The sequence below is a fragment of the Fundulus heteroclitus genome, unplaced genomic scaffold, assembly GCF_011125445.2.
Source record: "Fundulus heteroclitus isolate FHET01 unplaced genomic scaffold, MU-UCD_Fhet_4.1 scaffold_143, whole genome shotgun sequence".
Classification (NCBI taxonomy): domain Eukaryota; kingdom Metazoa; phylum Chordata; class Actinopteri; order Cyprinodontiformes; family Fundulidae; genus Fundulus; species Fundulus heteroclitus.
Window position 1 is genome coordinate 223999 of NW_023396555.1, and position 13766 is coordinate 237764.

Here is a 13766-nt window from a genome sequence, read left to right on the forward strand (position 1 = left end):
ATCATTTCTCTGCTTTTCCATTTAAACACAATATTATCACCTTTCTGTACCGACTGTATAAACCAAATGTGGTTCTCACACAGATTAAACATTTATAAAAAAGGTAACGGGAACCTGTGAGGCCAGTAAAAAGAAAAAATAAGATGAATGGAATAAAATGAGACATTTATAACCCCCATAAAACAGAGACATAAAACTATGATTTAAAGACTAGATGCAAGTTAAAGCTCAAACTAAAAACAGAAAAACAACTTAGAACATCCCTGAGAGCTTTCGGAGCCAGTAGAACCTGAACCAGAACTCTGGGCCAGAACACAGTCCTGAAATGGGCCCAGACCCGGGTGCGAGCCCTTCAGTGATCGGTTGAGAAGTCGCCTTGTAATCGGAAGGTTGTGGGTTTGATTCCAACGAGCAGGAATGTGTGCGGGTTAGTGAGTGTGATTAGTCGGTACGACTGGAAAAGCTCCATTTACATTCAACTACTGCAGAAAAGTTAACCAGCGAGTGAAAGTGGAGCTCTGGCCTTGCTAAGTCCTCTACAATAGAGGCACCAGCAGTGAGTCGTCAGCACATCCTGTTTACGGCGACGTTGACGCCGCTCCGCCACGCAGCATGGCACACGCTGTCCAGGGGTCCGTTCTTCGTACGTCGCTAACTCAGTTAGCAGGATTTCATTGTTGACGATTTGGCATGATCTTGGATCGTTTGGTTCTTCGAAAGACTTCCTGGACTTGTTGTCATAGCAACATGTGCGCCAGCAATAAGCCTGCTCGAGAGCAGGCTTATTTCATGTAAACAGTATTAGATCGCAGCTTTATAAGCGGAGGAGATAGGGAAGTCTGTCGTAGCCATGTCCATTTTTACGACAGCAACCTGTTGCGGAAGGTGCAAGAATAATTTGCAGAGTTTTTCGAATTAATCGCGTATTGCGCAATAGACAGGATCCTTTAGCGCAGCGCGACAGTGTAAATGTAGAGAGATTTTCTTAGTGGCTGTTATAAACAGACAAACACATAATTTAACAGTGGCTTTTAAAGAGGAAAAAGTGATGTTGGAGCCATAAATCTAAAATATTTAAGTTATTTGTATGATAATTTGCTTTTTATTTTTATCATATTCAGTAAGAAGATTTGTTCGGGCCATTTTATTGTGAAGTTTAGTTTACTTTGAAAGGCTTGCTTCCTGTCGAGCCGTATATTGTATTAGAAAAAACTATGAATGGATTATCTAGACACGGAGCAATACAGTTTTACCGTGTAAACTGTGGATGACTTGGAAAAGGAAGATTTTTATTTTTTATGAATAAAGATTTTTTTTTTGTTAAAATTCCCAGTTTGCACGTGTCCTTTACTTCCAGCGTCTAAGGAATGACACTGAAATTTGGATCTCTTGACATAACAAGTGCCTTTTTAAAATAAAGTATAATAATTAAAGGCTACCATTTTGTAGAATATTCTTGTATTTAACTTTTACTTGTCCCCATGTTCTAGTGGGTCCTGTGGATGCTCTGATATAAAAGAACAAAGTAAATATGAAATTATTAAAATGAAAAAATTCATACTGTAGAAAGTTATAGAAACATCTACCATGGACAGTATTTACGCATTAATTTGTCTGCTGCTTTTTGCCGGCCCTCTCTCCTGGCTTTAACAAATTTTGTTTTAATTAATGACTCAAATTCGGCATAACCTTCCAAGCTCTTGTTCTGCTTGAGAGAAAAACTGTGGGCGTTCTTTGGCCATGCTGAACAGCCAATAGCAGTGTTGCTGATCAATGTTTCTACTATCGATACATTTCCCCTTTTAAACAAACGCATGAATGCGCAGTTATCTCAGATAACTCAATCCAGCCATACTAATCGTAAACAACAGGTGTGTTGGAAGAACCCAATTAGCCGGATCAGGATTAGCCGGATGAAATCATCTTGGATGTCTCATTTGATCTTGGATGTTTTAAGCAACGTACGAAGAACGGACCCCAGGTGGGAACTTTTTGAGTGTTTTTATTTGAGAACCGCAAAACAATAAACTGTGTAAAATACGGACTCAACGGACTCACGACCCTGACACGCCTCCTCCGCCATTATTTCTCCTCCAACTACGGCGGCCTGGCTCTGAATTGTTGCCCTGCAGCCGTCAGCCTGTTAAAGTTTAAGTTTGGCCTTGTTTCTTTTCTGTCTAGTGAAAACTGCGCCGTAGACCCTCTCCTCTGCCACCTGAGAGTTCCCAAGCGTTTCACAGCTACCTACTGACCATCTACTGCAGAGGCCCCTGATAAAGGGCCCCAACAGGAACAACCGAGGACCCTAAATAGACTAAGCAACCTCGCACAATGCCAGCAACTGTCCGCTGTGGCTCCAGGTTCATCCAGGAGGAGTAAAAGCTGAATGTCAGCATCCTGCTGGGTTCCTGAGAGAGAAAACCTTCAACCGTTGGCAGATGAGCTCAGATGGGCCTTGGACCTCTAATTAGTGGGGTCCGCTGTGCTTAAACTTCTTAGTAGGGTCCACTACACTAAAGCTTTGTGTGCTCGTTTGAGTTGTGGCGTCTGAAAGCCGGTTGTTTAATACGTAGATTGTGCATCCTGACTGAGAGCAACGCCACAGAGGAGCCAAAAATGCAACTAAAAAACGCTGAATCAGGTTAATACTGTATTAATATCAGACATCTTCATAAAAGTTATGGGTTAAAAGCGACAGACTGCTTCTCAGAACTCAGCTGAAACACGGTAAATAATTAAGATTAAAAAGATAAGATAACAAATAAGGTAAATAAGATTTTAAAGGAACTATAAAAATTTGGAAAATAACTGCCATTTTCACGAGCCGTCCTTACAAGCTGCTCCCTGCTGTCTAAAGACAATATATAACAATTCAATGAGGGTTAAACACGGCTACTTTTAAAAAAAACGTTTCTTGATTTAAAAAAATGTGTCAGAAAAGCAAATAAAGTCACTTATTCATGTGACTTTATTTGCTTTTCTGACTTATTGGAAATACGACAATTTAGAAATTTTGTTTTTTCAACATTGGCAGAAAATCGACGAAGTTTTGCACACATTAGTAATGAAAATGCAGCTACTGTGATTTCATCCTGGGCGGTTCCGACTACAATCAACAATCAGGAACTCCTTTGGTTCCTGTTTGTTGATGCCGGTTCTGCCTGGAGGCGGGTCTAATGACGTTATGGTCCAATGGGGAGCGGTCTTGGCTTCTTGGTGGGTTGCCTCTCCCCGGTGCCTGCACTTGGCTTCAAATGTTAAACTGCTCTGGTTTGGCGGGGGGGGCTGGCTGCTTGCTGGAGTGAGGGGTGGGTAGGTAGGGGTGCGCCATGCAGCACAGGCATAACCGGCTGTTCTAGACACCTCTGGGTTTGTGGGATGGGCTGGTTCCCCTGGCATCTGCCTTGGTGCTCTGGGGGTCTTTGGCTCCTCACATCCACTGCTGAGCATTTTTCTCATGGATAAACCTCACAGACACAAGTTCACTCTCACCAACACTTCCAGGTGGATTTATCCAGAAAACCCCTGTTATCATCTTCAGGAGTCACTTTCTACAATATAAATCAAGCGGAGCACTGTGGTGGAAGCAGGAAGGCTCCACTAGTGAAAATAAATCTGTTCGGCTTTTTTGGCATCAAGACAATAATTCTTATGACAAAGCCAGACAGGACACGTCAAAATAATAAAATACGGAACCCCTGTGTAATTTAAGGTTGGAAAATATTAAGTAAACTGATGAGATCATTCCAAAAAAAGCTTCCTGGAGAGGAAGCGAAACGTCTTCAACTACGAAAAACAAGTCCAGTTGCTTTGTTTTTTTACTTTTTTTGGAATGATCATGACCTGAATGACTGAGAATCTTCACCAGCAACTGATGAGATCATTTCAGTCAAGATCAGTTGGGCCGGAAATAACGAGAAATTTGTTCCTTCTAACCACAATGCTCCAACTTTTAGATCAGGATCCATCCAGAATGTTCCGCCTCCCCAGCAGGGTCGTTCTAAAGAAAGCTTTACGGCACTTTTGTTTAATTTGGTCCCGGTTTCTAACCTGACCCTAGCCAGATGAATTTCGCTCCGCCTAGCTCCACTCATCCATCTGGAACAGATCCATAGGAATGGCGTTTCAGAAGGTTGGGCCTTTTCAACAATCCTTGCAAATGATTGGATAAGCCACTTGTCTGTCATCTTTATCGACGTGATATTTCAACCACTCACACTGAAGCTAACCCGTGACGCTGTGAGAGCGACGCAGGAAAAAAGCCCACCTTTTTTTTTATGTGTTTGCGGCTCTAGTGGCGTTTTATTGTCAGTGAGCTGACAGGAAGAGGGGGGAAGACAGGCGGCAAAGCGCTGCGGGTCAGAGTCGATCCCGGGCCGACCGCGTTGAGGACTAAAAGCCTCCTAATATGGTTCGTACTAACCGCTAACTGCTCCGGGGCGCGTCCGCTGCAGACGCTAACGCGCCCCGGAAAACAAAACTTGCCAAATCCGGTCGGGGGAAAGGCGAAAACATGGTTTCCACCAACAAAAGCCTTCAGAGCCGTTCTCTGATGTTCTTTTAATGAAACAATATTAGGTAGATTGGACAACACGGAAGAAATAGCAGCATCAATGTTAACGCTTGCTTCCTCGATGCGAGCCACCATTGCTATCAAAACAGTCTCACGTCACAGTCGCTTCTCCACTACGTCACATCTATGAAACTCCAGCCCTGCGTCCTGATTGGCCAGACCATAAAATTGGTTGGAGAAATCACTTTCTATGGGAGATGTCCCAGATGTATGTGGGGTTGGACTCCAATCCTTACTGTTATCTTCTGGTTACGTTTGAAATGATGTTTAACTGCAGACCGCTGAGACGTTAATCATTCTGGCCCAGAACGGCATGTGGTTGTTTTAGACTTTAATCTGAGCAGCAACCCAAACTCTGAACATTGAACATCATTTAGGTGTCATACTCTGTTTCTTGTAGTAGTCTTCCCAGGCCTTACTGTAGTCCGTCATCATGTTCTGAGGCTGGTTCTGCTGACCTACAAACAGACAAACTCACATTAAGCCACTGATCCGCGGATGACAGAGCGACTAAATTAACAGCCTCCCTCTCCCCTCAGAAAGCCGTGCACGGCTGCAGTGCCGCTCGGTTCAGGTGAGTCTCTGTGTGCGGACTTGCCTAGCTTCTTATAGTACTGCTCCCATGCTTTGGAGTAGTCCATCTGTCCTGTCTGAGCCAAACTGTGACCTACACACACAAACACACACAGTTTCAGCTGCTAAACTTAAATCACTGCTTGTGTGTCATTCTGGGAACATTCCCCTGAAGTCATAGATTATATCGTTCCACAATGCAGAACATGAAGAAGGGCTCTGATTATTATTAATATTATTAATATTATTATTATTATTATTACTACTATGTCAACCTGCGATGCAATCAGAGAAATAATAGCTGGAGTGACCCAGAACTGGGTTCGCTTTCTGATCAGTGCGTCCGGGTGTCTCTGTGAAGTTGTGTCCAACAGGTGGGCGGTCTTACCTGGGTCCTGCTGTCCAGGGTTCTGCCAGCTGGTCTGGTAGGTGTTGCCCCAGACCCCGGTCACGAAGGGCTGACCGCTGCTGCGGACACAGACAGTCACTTCATCAGGCATCGACCAGAGATTACATCCAACCGCTGCAACCCACCTAATCCCAGAAACGTCTTTATCGACTTCTTCTTTCAAATTTAACTCTGATTCTGAAGCCGGCAGATTATAGCCCCGTTTACACTACCCTTGTTAAACCGAGCCGAGCAGAGACCAGTCCGAGCTTGGATCAGTTCACCAAGCCAAGACGACCCTTTACACACCACACTATCCCGGTTCCTTGGTTGCTCCTCGCCTCCTAGTGGCGATCTGCGGTACTGCTGCTCTCTGGGATTAAAGGCGGGACAAAGCAAATCAAAATGGCGGCACCCGTAACATTCAGGATGTTATGGTTAGACAGAGTCGGCTTTTGGGACGTGGATAAGACAAACGAACGTCTAATAAGGATTTACAGACACTGAGGTTCATCACACTGCTAAGCAGAATCATCTCTGGAAACTGTCTGGCACGGTAAGGAAGCTAGTATGATTATGAATGTCTGAAATTTGTCTGAATGGAGTGTAAATCGGGACGTGCAGCCAGACACGCCGGAAAACCCGCGGACAGTCAGCTGACTGTAAGGGGATGACGCGGTCTGCTCATGCGCTCTTCGTTATCAGATAACCGGGATAAAAAAAATAAAAAAACCAGTCCGAGACCTGGTGATGAACTGGTCTGCAGTTAGCGCGGTTCAGTTCAGTCTGCTGACCGTTTACACTCAAGAGTTATCTTGGTTACCGAGCTCGGACTGGTCTCGGATCGGTTAAAAAAGTGTAGTGTAAACGGGGTATTTGGTTCTGTAACTTCTAGCCAATATTTAAAGTGGCTTTGGTGCCAAACGGTGCAGGAACCGCTCTGAGTTGGACTGGCAGCAATCTCACAACCAACTGTACTTGTTGCCTCTGGGATCGATTGCTCCAGCGTGTCGCTAAGTCTGAGCTTAAGTCTTAGTATTAATGTAGCCTTAGACAGGGATGGGTGCCTTCCAGTCGATCCGATACCCTAACCTGACTCCGCCAGATAGATTTGCTCCGCATATCCATCTGGAAACCTTCCGTTGAAGTAATTTTGGGAAGGGGCTAAAATACTGGTTAGCTGATTGGCCTATGTTGGTGATAGACGGGCCAGATAAACCAATCAGATCAACGAAGCATATGACGTACTAACAGCGACAAGAGGAGCCAATTGATAGATCAAGCTCTTGCCGAAACCAGTCGGGAGAAGAGCAAAAACATATTTTCCTCTGAGAAAAGCCTCCAGAGCAGTGTTTTGCTCTTCTTTCAGTGAAGAAATACTCTGTAATTCCGATAAAACTTGCTCGATAGCCATGCTAACGCTAGTTTCATGTTCTTTAGACTGAACTGTCGCGCTTCTCGTTGCGTCACACCTCAACCCGCCTCAAAGCCAACGCTGATTGGACGTTCGTTTGGTGAACGGCTCCAAATTTTCTTTAACGGAGAGTAGCCAGACTGATCTGCGAGTGAAACCTTGAAAGCTCGCGAGATCAGGATGGTCTCACGAGGCTACCGATACCCGGGAATCGATACCAGAACTCAGTGGGACCTATTCTCAGTACTTTTGTGGGTTTATATTAGTGTTGCACCGATACCAGTATGGGACGGGGCTGATCCAGCACTAAAATGACCCGGTTCTGACGGCGCGGGAGGAACAAACATCAAAATACCATTTTGATGTTTGTATGTCACGTGAACGCAGCCTTCTTTCTCCCCGACTAGTATTATACATGTTATATAAGTTCATGAAAGTTGCACTATTTTGGCACTTGAGAGCCAAAACTCAGGGTTTAAAAGAGATTATTCAATTATTAATGTAATTTTACTGTCTTACTGTTGCACTACTATTATACATGTTATAATTTCACCAATGTTGCACTATTTAGGCCTTTGAGAGCCAAAAGTTTATTCAACTATTGTCACCCATTCCAGGTAGGCAATAAAAAGTTCTACTACCCTAAGTAGTATGCAGTTCTTCATATTTCAAACAGATGGTATCGGTCAATACTGCACAGCCAGGTGTCGGGACCATCGGTGCAACACCAGTTTATATAGTAATAAATGTTAGTCCTGTTCAGCGCCTCGTTAGTATAAAACGCTGCAGCTCGTTTGCTGGCTGCTGTGACACCAAATAAGCAGATTACCAGTTTTTAATTTGCTTCCTGTCTCCTACCCGGCCGTGTCCACGCCTACCCATCATGTTCCTGCTCTGAGAACAACACTGAGGTCCGCGGACCGAGGAAATCGCCTCCTCCCTGGGTGTGAGCTCATTCTGGAGGAGACAACCCGCCTGCTAACCTTAAATCTCTGGAGCATTTTCAATCGCTCTTAAAGACTCCTACCTATGAACCGGCTTTTAGTACACAATGACCCCAAAATGTTTTGTTTTTATGTTTTTATTCTATTTTTTTCACTAATGCTCTCGACCCTGAGCTGTTCCTGCTGTTGGAGCACTTTGTGCAGCCAGAGCAGTTGGAAAAGTGCTGCATTAATGCAGGTCTGAGCAGCAACAATGAACCGGTCGGGTTTTAATTATCCGTACAAACCGGCTCCTGATTGGTCAGAGCAGTGAAGGGCTTTTTCATCTCGTCTCGTTTTTTTAGGCATCGAGACGAAATCGTTCTCTAAAAATCTGTAACAGAAGCTTATTCATCGGTAAATGCAGTCTGAAACAGTCACTGCTGTACTTTCAACTAAAGGAAAACAGCTTTTAGTGATTTGTCGGCGGTTAAGACCCGGTTTAAGAACGACGGGTCCAGTTAAAAACTCTGATCTAAGACGTCCACTGGACTATAAGGCCGTACAGAACCTTTTCTGTTTCTGGGTGAGCGCTAGGGCTGAACAATTAATCGCATTTTCAATATAATCGTGATTTCAAAAAACGCAATTTCCAAATCGCAGAGGTCTGCAATTTTTGGCTATGTAACAATTAGGGAATTAGACGCGTCCATTAGGTGTTGGTAAAATGTTTAAAGTGGGTTTGCCTCCACATGGAAGGGAAGACAGTTGCAGCAGTGAGATAATCTAATTTTATTACTTGTTTTAGAGTTTATATAATCATACATAGCATTAAGTACAGGTCAATCAGTTTAATACATAGACTTGCTTGTTGGTTGGACTTTGCACTTTATGTTCAACAAGGATTGATGTCCAAATAAATTAAAAGCTGTTCTCTTGAATAATATTCTGATCAATAGAAACATTAAAAGTTCATATTTAAGATAGTCCTTGTTTACAAACATCTTTATTTAGAGGCTATTTTTGTTGCTTGTGGTTAATGCATAGAAAAGTCAAAATTGCAATTTTGGTTGAAATATATTGTAGGCAGAACGCAATAATTTCTGCTCTGAGTTTAGATGCTGTGGGTCTTTTAGCAACTAATCTGCACAGCGAGGAAACAAATTGATTTGTTGTTTGTATATATTTTAAAACACATGATAAATTAAACTGGGAAAAAAAAAAAAGAAAATTGCACTAAATCGCAATATTAAGTAAAAAAATTGCAATTAGATTATTTTCCAAAATCGTTCAGCCCTAGTGAGCGCACTTCTTCTAGGCTGTTGGGACGCAGCAAATAAAACTAATATAATTAAAGATGAGTCTGAGGAAAGAGGCGCAGCTTCTAAATAATAAACTGAGGATCAGAGGAGAGGCCGCTCATCCAGCCCAGAAGAACCTGCATGTAGTCCAGAACCGGTCTCAGTCTTCAGACATGATTTAACTCAACGCTTTCCTGTTTGTCCTGAAACCTTAAGAGACACGTTTTAAATGTGAAGCTCAGCCTCTGATTGGTGGACAGGACCAGATGAGGTCAGAATTTGGCTTCTGAGGTTTTCCTCTTGTTGGAGGTGAGACCTTACACTGCAAAAACGGAACTAAAAATAAGTCAAATCTTCTTGAAATGAGTGCATTCATCTCCATCATCTTATTTCAAGTGCAGGATGTCTAATTATCTTATTTTAGGGGCAAAGATACTCATTCCATTGGCAGATAATCTTATTTACTGGCTCAAATCAAGGACGAATAGACTAACTTTAAGAACATTTTACTTGTTTTTAGATCCGTTTTTGCAGTGTAACTTCATGCAGGTTCAGGTTCAGGCCTGAGGGGAAGGTTTTAGTTTGCAGACGTCCTGCAGACGACGGGCCGGTTCTTACTTCTGGTGCGCCGCGGGGCCCTGAGTGAAGGGGCTGAAGCCGAATCCTCCGTTACTCATGATCCCTGAGCCCTGCGGGAGGAGAGCAGACAAACATCTCAGCTTCGGGTTGTCAGGCTGCTGAAGAGGCGGAGGGTGCGTTTGGTTTGCGTACCCCGATCTTATCGTCTATGAGCTGGCGGGCCACCTCCATCTGCTGGCCGGTGCCCCTGATGGTGAAGACCCGGGTGTTGGGGTCGGTGGAGGGCGGCGGGTTCCTCTGCAGCTCCACGTGGGCCCCGGACTGCTGGTTGATGCTCTTGATGGTTTCTCCCCCTGCAGAGACACACCAGACACTCACTTCCTGCTCTGCTCAACCCCAGACTTCACCGCTTTTACGCCGAATCTCGGTATTTTCCTCAGACTGCCGTCCAGATGTTTAAACAGCTGGAGAACAAACGGCAGGTGAAGTTAACAGCGTCGCTCGGTCCGGTTCAAGGATCTACTGCAAAAATGGAACTAAAAATAAGTATTTTCTTAAAATTAGTGTTGCACCGATACCAGATATCCAGCACTAAAATGATGGTATCGGCGAGTACCAACAAATAGGGCCCCGATACCATTTTGATGTTTGTATGTCACTTGAGCGCAGCCTTCTCTCTCCTGACTAGTATTATACATGTAATATAAGTTCATGAAAGTTGAACTATTTTGGCATTTGAGAGCCAAAACTCAGGGTTTAAAAGAGATTTTTCAATTATTAATGTAATTTTACTGTCTTACTGTTGCACTACTATTATACATGTTATAATTTGTTCATGTTAATAATAAATCTTCCTCAAACTCTAGGGTCACCTGTGGAGTACCACAGGGTTCAGTCCTTGGACCAATTCTCTTTACTATATATATGCTTCCGATTGGCAAAATTATCAGACAGCATGGGATTAATTTCCACTGTTATGCTGATGATACTCAGCTATATTTATCCATAAATCCTGATGAATCCAATCAATTACTTCGACTGCAGTCATGTCTTGATGACATCAAAAGCTGGATGACTTTAAATTTCCTGCATCTAAATTCTGACAAGACCGAAGTTTTAATCTTTGGGCCAGAGTCCTCAAAAAATAAACTTCTTAATCAATCCCTTAATCTGGATGGCATTAACCTGGCCTCTGGTAATAAAGTAAAAAATCTTGGTGTTATTTTTGACCAAGACATGTCATTTAAATCCCATATTAAACAGGTTTCCAGAGTTTCCTTTTTTCACCTCCGGAATATCGCCAAAATTAGAAACATTCTGTCCAGGAGTGATGCTGAAAAACTGGTCCATGCATTTGTTACTTCAAGGCTGGACTATTGTAATTCTTTACTATCAGGAAGTCCACAAAATGCAGTTCAAAGCCTTCAGCTGATCCAAAATGCTGCAGCAAGAGTTCTGATGAAAATCAACAAGAGGGATCATATTTCTCCAATTTTAGCTTCCCTTCATTGGCTTCCTGTTAAATCAAGAATAGAATTTAAAATTCTTCTTCTAACGTATAAAGCCCTTAATAATCAAGCTCCATCATATATCAGAGCTCTGATTACCCCGTATGTTCCTAACAGAGCACTTCGCTCTCAGACTGCAGGTCTGCTGGTGGTTCCTAGAGTCTCTAAAAGTAGAATGGGAGGCAGATCCTTTAGCTATCAGGCTCCTCTCCTGTGGAACCAACTCCCAGTTTTGGTCCGTGAGACAGACACCCTGTCTACTTTTAAGACTAGGCTTAAAACTTTTCTTTTTGACAAAAATTATAACTAGTGACTCATGTTACTCTCAGCTACCTTTATAGTTTTACTGCTATAGGCTTAGGTTACTGGAGTATATCAGGATCTAATTTTCTCACTATATTGAGTTCTACTGTTCTTCAATTATGCATTATGTGTTGTCATTTCTGCTTTAACTTTCTGTTCTCTCTCTTTTCTCTTCATAGTAGGTACACCTGGTCTGGCGTTCTGTTAACTTTGACATCATCCAGAGAAGACGACTCACCTGCTACTACCATCTAATGTAGAACAGATTACTAGATCAATGTGTGCTTCTGTGCTTTTTTGTTTCTCTTGTTGTGTCTCTGTTCTGTCTTCTGTAACCCCAGTCGGTCGAGGCAGATGACCGTTCATACTGAGCCCGGTTCTGCCGGAGGTTTTTTTTCCCGTTAATGGGTGGTTTTTCTTCCCACTGTCGCTTCATGCTTGCTCAGTATGAGGGATTGCAGCAAAGCCATGTACAATGCAGATGACTCTTCCTGTGGCTCTACGGTTCCCCAGGAGTGAATGCTGCTTGTCGGGACTTTGATGCAATCAACTGGTTCCCTTATATAGGAAATTTTTGACCAATCTGTATAATCTGACCCAATCTGTATAATATGATTGAACTTGACTTTGTAAAGTGCCTTGAGATGACATGTTTCATGATTTGGCGCTATATAAATAAAATTGAATTGAATTGAATTGAATTTCACCAATGTTGCACTATTTTGGCCTTTGAGAGCCAAAAGTTTATTCAACTATTGTCACCCATTCCAGGTAGGCAATAAAAAGTTCTACTACCCTAAGTAGTATTCAGTTCTTCATATACACACACATCAATTTCAAACAGATGGCATCGGATATCGGGCCAAAAAAATCGGCATCGGTGCAACACTACTTAAAATGAGTGTATTTGTCCTTGATCTGAGCAGGTAAATAAGATGATTTGCCAATGGAATAAGACTTTTGCACTTAAAATCAGAACAACTCATCTCCATCATCTCATTTCAAGTGCAGAATGTCCAATCATCTCATTTTATGGGTCAAAATACTCCATATTTCATTGGCAGACAAGATTACTCACCTGCTCAAATCTAGGACAAAAAAAAACACAAATTTTATGAAAATTTCTCTTAATTTTTAAATCCGTTTTTGCAGTGAACGCCGCCAGGTTCAGCTCATTAATAAGGCTTTGCAGCAATTCCCCGTCCTGAGCGAGAGCTGCTGTTTAACAAACCTCCAGAACCAGAACCAGAACCTGGGTCAGAGTGAGCCGCAGATGTTCCTCAGAACAAGCAGGAACAGTACCGTATTCACCGTAGTAGGAGCGCAGCCGCATTTAGAGCAGCTACTCTGAGCAGAACCCACAGAACGTTGGCAGGAAGGAACCAAGAAGTCCCGGTTCTTCAGCTAAAACCCATTTCCCAGAAGCACGTAGGAAAACATGTTCTGGTCCCAGAAGGAAACTTTGGAGAAGAAACACCACATGAGCAGAACATCGGCGTCGCCACAGTGAAGCTCGGTGGAACCGGGTTCTGAGCGGCTGCAGGTACCGACCCGAAACCTGTCAGCACGACCCAAAGCAGACACCTGAACCCAGAAGGTTCTGACTGAAGACCCGTGGGCTGATCTGAGGAGGTGAATATTCCCCAGAATGGACCCGGTACCAGCAGGACCGAGGTTCTGATGGGGTCTCTGACAGCAGGACAGCTTTAAAGACGCTGATTTATACTTTGTCCCGGTTCTGGGATGATTTCTCGTTAATTTCTCGTCGGTTTATTGGATCCTGGTTCTGAACACCAGGAATCAGAATTTTATCCCTGGAATCTTTCCTGCTAACATCTTCACTCTTATTTAGAAATATTAACGTGAAAACTGAAGATTATTTAAAACAACATGAAGCAAACGGGTCGTTTCCTGAGCAGAACCTTGGTTCCGTGTTCACAGACGGACCGCATGGAGCCTGAACACTTCACATTTATTTTCTGCAGCTTTTATTTTGGCGGCGCCACCTTTGACCCGCCTGGCAGAGATTAATGGATTTGAAAAACTTTCAGAGCGCCGGGCGGAGGGAGCGCTCCTCTCCTCTTCCTTTCTTCCTCCTCTCCCTCTCTCCCTTCTTCCTCTCCTCCTCTCCCTTCTTCCTCTCCTCCTCCTCTCCCTCTCTCTCCTCCTCTTCCCCCCTCCTCCTTTCTTCCTCTCTCCCTCTC

At 43.4% G+C, this 13766-nt stretch overlaps 1 protein-coding gene across 5 annotated transcripts in view; it reads right to left on the reverse strand.

Moving 5' to 3' along the window:
- Window positions 1-13766, reverse strand: part of LOC105932397 (far upstream element-binding protein 3) — a 36004-nt gene that overhangs the window by 4676 nt on the left and 17562 nt on the right. For 2 of the 5 annotated variants that reach the window (XM_036129178.1, XM_036129175.1), the window contains exons 13-17: window positions 9944-10104; window positions 9791-9861; window positions 5535-5614; window positions 5172-5240; window positions 4960-5031 (exon numbers count right to left, since the gene is read on the reverse strand). In XM_036129178.1, the coding sequence (XP_035985071.1) occupies window positions 4960-5031; window positions 5172-5240; window positions 5535-5614; window positions 9791-9861; window positions 9944-10104 (453 nt within the window). The remainder of the gene's footprint in view (window positions 1-4959; window positions 5032-5171; window positions 5241-5534; window positions 5615-9790; window positions 9862-9943; window positions 10105-13766) is intronic. The other 3 variants (XM_036129176.1, XM_036129180.1, XM_036129179.1) reach the window with 3 other exon arrangements.